The 5,560-nt window shown below is 41.5% G+C and overlaps 1 protein-coding gene across 1 annotated transcript; it reads right to left on the bottom strand.

Annotated features, from left to right (window-relative positions):
* Positions 1-256: 256 nt before the first annotated feature.
* On the bottom strand, positions 257-4,645 carry LOC115135692 (small ribosomal subunit protein eS10-like). Its single transcript, XM_029670636.2, has 6 exons — positions 4,549-4,645; positions 3,849-3,998; positions 2,011-2,185; positions 1,066-1,152; positions 752-807; positions 257-342 (listed from the first exon to the last, which is right to left on the bottom strand). Exons 2-6 carry the CDS (start codon positions 3,996-3,998, stop codon positions 295-297), a joined length of 516 nt encoding a protein of 171 aa, XP_029526496.1. The 5' UTR covers positions 4,549-4,645; the 3' UTR covers positions 257-294.
* Between the last annotated feature and the right edge of the window lie 915 nt (positions 4,646-5,560).

The following is a 5,560-nucleotide window of genomic DNA, read 5'->3' as shown; positions in this document are numbered from 1 at the left end:
TCTGGATTCCATTTGCCTTTTTTTGATCATTGTAAAAGTGTCTAGCTACTTGGTATTCCACTTTTAATCCTTGTATTTACTATAGGTTGTTGATAAACCCCTGACTAAAGGACTGTACTTTGAATAACCTCTGCCACGCTTTAGCTAGTATAATTACTGTAGTGTGCAAAATAATACATCTCCAGTCCACACAAACAATGCTACATTAATCCAGAATGGTCCATATTTAAAGTACTGACAAATAAAAAGGACAAAGTTGTGTTGTGTGTTTATTGTAAAGTAATTGATGGACATTTACTCCTGAGGAGGCTGCTGTCCTCGGCCACGTCCAAATCCACCCCTCTGAAAACAAAGAAAAGGATAAGCTTCCACATCACAAGATAGTTGGTCAGCAAAACAAGTGTCATACGGTTATGTCCCAAATTTGTCTAGCCGAATAACTTTACTCAATGCGTTAGAACAGTGCGCCTGGCTGCCCCATGTATAATCAATTACAATTGCTTGTGGTAATGACATTTCGTTGAGTCTTAACTTAAATGCAAACAATTAAGGCTTCGAATTGCCTATTCTAGTACCATATAGATGTACAGTATACAACCTTTCAACAGTAGGCTATACAATAAACGTAATCATTTATGACCATTTATTATTCAGACTTGTCATGGTAACCAGCATACTGAGTCGGTCCCCAGGAACAGAGTTGAGAACACCTGCTTCAGACTACATTACCATTAGGCAATACAGTACTTACAAATTGGAACTCTGTGGCTGAACCAGCACCTGCCTCTGCTTTCTTGTCTCCACCAGCTGTAAAGAAAATACCAGCTTGTAATCAAAACATATTCCAAAACGTTTTAAAGTTTCGCCATTTTCCTTCATTCATCACCATTCATACTAGTCACAAAGGTTGAGGAAACAAGTCATTACCAAGAACAAATGTGCTCACCAACTACTGGATCTCAAGGCAGATATTTGGAGCTACAAAGCACACCAGTCAGCAGTGAAATGCCCAGTTGGTTGAAAGCGATGGTTAGGATTAGAGGGATTCTGTAAAACTATACATACGCGGTGCAGCAGATCTTCTGTAGTTGTCTCTATCACCCCCATCACGGTTGAAGCGGGCAGGCCTCTCTCCCCTCTCTCCCTCCATACCTGGAAAAGAAAAGACGACGCTCAGCTGGGTGGGATGTCAAGACTCAAAAACACAGGAAGGAACATCCGGTTTGGGTCCAATCAGCACCTATGACTGACTACACAGTACAAAATCCGATAGTCCTCACTGTCCAGCTCTTGAGGGATGCAGTGTATACAGACTTGTTCCTCTTAACACATCTTGTTAAAAAAAATCAAGGTCTAAATCAAAGACCACAATTAGTTTTATCAGTTGTTAGTGCAGGGCTGGTAGGAAAGCCAGCACACTGCAGCCCCCCAGGACTGGAGTCACCCAGACCAAAGTTTCGATATGTAAAAATAAACTGAATCTGACTAATGAATACACCCCAGATATGGATAATCTCATCGCTATAGCCCATGACAAACACACCTCATTCAACTCATTAAGGGCTTGATGACTGGTTGAATCAGGTGTGCTTGTCTAGGGTTACAATAAATATGTGTACTGTTGGCGGTACTCCAGGACCAGGGTTGGAACACAGCGCCAGGTAGCATTAGCTAACGCTAGTCAGCTGTATATGTGCCAAAACGCCCGTATTTTTTCATCCTATAGCTTGTTTTTAAATAGTAAACACCCCCCCCATCACTTTCATTGCCATGACTGATCAAAAATGATCAAGTCCTTGTCTTTCTGAAGCAGACATAGGCAGCAATATGTTTGAAACATCAAATCGCAGTATCGAAATGTAATACATATAGGAAGTGAGGATCGCAATACATATTGTATCGGCAACTAAGTATTGTGAGGTCCCTGGCAATTCCCAAGCCTAATGTGTAACCAGTCAAGGACAGTGCAGCTCATTAGTGTGAAAATGGTTAGCCTATAAGTGGACGTACCCTTGGGCCGGGGCCTCGCGGTCTCAGGACGCATCTGGCGGCGCAGGGTGGCGGGAACAATCTCAGGTGGAAGGTGGAGGAAGTCTCTCAGGTACTGGATACCTTCATTGGTGAGGTACCAGTAAAAATGGCGCCAGGCAAATTGCTCCTTGACATACCCAAGTGACTTCAAGGACTGAAAAACAAACACGAAAAAATATTTGTTTTTTATATAAAGACAAAGCCCCAAAATCCAACAGTCATGACATGCTAGGGATACATTTTCCGTAACCCAACTGTGGTTGTAGTCTGAAAATCCACATCAGTGGTGTATTCATTAGTCGGAATCTTTTGAAAAACGTTTAGCAACAGAAACTGTTTACTAAAGGAACCAAACGGGGAGGGACATAGATAAAATGTGTCCAATAGAAACTCTCGTTTTCATTGAAAAGCGTTTTCAGATTGAAGTAAACAGTTTCTGTTAATGAATACACTAGGGGTGTGCCGAGTCATCTGACAAAATGAGTATCGTAACTGATATGGGCAATTTTCTGGATACAATTATATCAGAGTATTCTTTTGTAATTATCCGTGATACAAAACTTTATTTTTCGGGTGCATGCAAGTATGTTTCTCATCTCTGTCACAGAGTTTCTAAACCATATTGTACTGTCTTTGAGGGTGGGCCTTGAGGGGCATAGGTCCACCCAATCAGAATTAGTTTTACCCCACAAAATAGCTATATTAGACAGAAATATTCCTCAGCACCCGCCACCCCCCTCAGACGATCCCGCAAGTGAAGAAGCCGGATGTGGAGTTCCTGGGTTGGCGTGGTTACACGTGTTCTGCGGTTGTTAGGCCGGTTGGACGTACTGCAAAATTCTCTAAAACGACTTTGGAGGCAGCTTATGGTAGAGAAATTAACAATTATCTGCCAACAGCTCTGATGGACATTCCTGCAGTCAGCATGTCAATTGCAAGCTCCCTCAACTTGAGAATTCTGTAGAATTGTGTTATCAAAAGTGAATATTTAGAGGAGTGGCCTATTTAGTGGCCTTTTATTGTCCCTAGCACAAGGTAAACCTGTGTAATCAACTTCTTGATATGCCACAACTGTCTAGTGGATATATTATCTTGGCTAAGGAGAAACGCTCACTAACAGGGATGTAAACAATTTTGTGCATTACATTTTAGAGAAATAAGCGTATTTAACATTTCTGGGATTTTTTATTTCAGCTCATGAAACATGGGACCAACACTTTACATTGTTGTTTTGATATATATATATATATATAAATCACAAGGTGTGGATGTTAGCTACCAAACTATCAATGAGCATAATATCCAACAAGTGGGGAAAGGGTAGGGAAAATATATTAAACACTAATGGGCATTTTGACTAAGTGATGGCAAACTTAACCACTGCAAATTGAGGAAACAGACATGGTGAGAATGGGTAGGGAGGTATTTTCCCAACATCTATTTAGGCATATTAAAAACACTCCAGTTTTTTCCTATCATGAGTATAACACGATCCACCTATCAACTGTCACTTTACAGATACGATTACGAGTATGGTCATGTTGGCACCCCCCCTAGAATACCCCAGAGATATACATCATTTCATCACTATGACCCTTTTGTCCACGCACATGAAAATTCACCTTGCTCAGGTCATCACATCAACAAGTAACAAAAATCCCAGAATTCACAGATACAACCCAGTCTTTAACTCAACAGCCACAGTTTAACTGTGGACATCATGCTACTTGACAATAACTGCACCGGTCTCAAAGGACAGAACCAACATAAACTCAAACAGTAGAATCAATATCTCCTAAAGTTCAAGTGGCTCTCACCAGCATTGCTTTCATCACATGAAGGTTGGGCACGTTCTTGTCGGCCAATTCAGGGTGCTTGGGCAGATGCACATCTTTCTTTGCCACCATGACGCCCTCTTTGAAGAGGAGCTCATAGATGGCAATACGGTTCTTCTTAGGCATCAGCATCTATTCACACAACCGACAATGAGACAAGCGTTAGTGTACATGCAAAATAACAGGGATGTCCACCTACCCACATACTGGCTGGCTAACAGCCCACTACAAGATTGTAAGGTTACTAACGTCACAAGATTGGGAGTCCTAACTTATGTCAACTACCCAGCCGGTAGGAACGTTAAACTAGCTTCTTCGGGCAACTATGGGCTCATTCCCCATGTGAGGTAGGTAAACAAACCTTTACCAAGCTTCTAGAGTCTAATGATAAAACTACATTTGGAACGACTTGCATCCGGCAGTGGTTACTAACTATCACACTAGCTTTGAAAGAAAAGAAAAAGATGAAGCGATACGAGGACATAGCAGGGAAGTCCTTGTAGGTAGCTTGACTACCCTGTGTATTTGAACCTATATCTCGAATAATATAAGGCTTTTTGGGGAAATGTGTGGATGTTTACAACAATGACATACACATCTATCTAAAATTGAGAGTAACAGCTTCATACAATGTAAGATGTCTTAGATTTATTCAGATTATTTTTGCTAGGCATTTGCCTACCTTGCCACTTGCTAGGGGACCGAAACCGGAAGGAACGACGGAAGGCGTTCAAGAGCGTTTATGCCCAGACGTTGGACCTAAGCAGCTTTAGCGTCATCTACTGAACTGGCGGAAAAAGCGCAGTAGACTAAATGGAATTGCCGATAGACAGGGAATTATTATTCCGCATCGTCATTTTTTCAAATTAGCCTATGGGTAAAATAGCCATGCACTTTTGTTATTCAAATACATTAATTGACACATATCTGCAATAGGTATACACTGTCTAAGATTACACCACTTATCAAAGTGCTTTTCAACCTGAACCACCACTCGTCCTTTTTGGAAATACGAGCTTTTTTTTTTCTTCTTTTTTTTTTTTACGTTACAGGAAGCTTCATATACATTTTTCCGTCTTGTGTGGGGATTCAGCCAGCGGTATTTGTACTGGGGTGTTAATTTAAAGACCATAACATTATTATTCCATTGGACCATCCAGGGCCGGCTCCAGGCATAACCGACATAAGCAGTCGCTTAGGGCCCCAGGCTGCTAGGGGGCCCACCCCCCAAAATGTTTTTAGGGACTGTCTGGTTCTCAACTTAGAATAGAGAGTTAGAATAGTAGAATACACAAGGTGTAAGTTCAACATTTGGTTGTGCTTCAGCAGTTTCTCCTGTTTTCAAATAAAATGTCATTGGTCACAGGAGGCTGGTGCTGCCTTAATTGGGGAGGACGGGCTTGTGGCTGGAGTGGAATAGGTGGAATGGTTACCATGTGTTTGATGCCAATCAATTTGCGCCGTTCCAGCCATTATTATGAGCCGTCCTCCCCTAAGCAGCCTCCATTTACGTACACATATTTAGCAGATGTTATCGAAATGCTTGTGTTCCTAGCTCCAACAGTGCAGTAGTATCTAACACTGACAGTCACTCAATTAGCCATGTCAGTTAACATTTTTTAGATTGTTAAATTAGTCTAGCCAGTAATCTAAATTCATAGCAATCATGGCCGAATACCGACTGGGCACACAGA

The sequence above is a fragment of the Oncorhynchus nerka genome, linkage group LG2, assembly GCF_034236695.1.
Source record: "Oncorhynchus nerka isolate Pitt River linkage group LG2, Oner_Uvic_2.0, whole genome shotgun sequence".
NCBI classification, from domain to species: Eukaryota; Metazoa; Chordata; class Actinopteri; order Salmoniformes; family Salmonidae; genus Oncorhynchus; species Oncorhynchus nerka.
This window is presented reverse-complemented; position numbering and strand designations above follow the sequence as displayed.

Bases quoted from the DNA above. Each gene is read 5' to 3' on its own strand.
- LOC115135692 (XM_029670636.2), bottom strand. From the start codon at position 3,998: ATGCTGATGCCTAAGAAGAACCGTATTGCCATCTATGAGCTCCTCTTC. The intron at 2,186-3,848 runs GTGAGAGCCACT...TTTGTTTTTCAG, and splicing joins ATGTGATGAAAGCAATGCTG to TCCTTGAAGTCACTTGGGTA. The intron at 1,153-2,010 runs GTACGTCCACTT...TTTCTTTTCCAG, and splicing joins CGCGAGGCCCCGGCCCAAGG to GTATGGAGGGAGAGAGGGGA.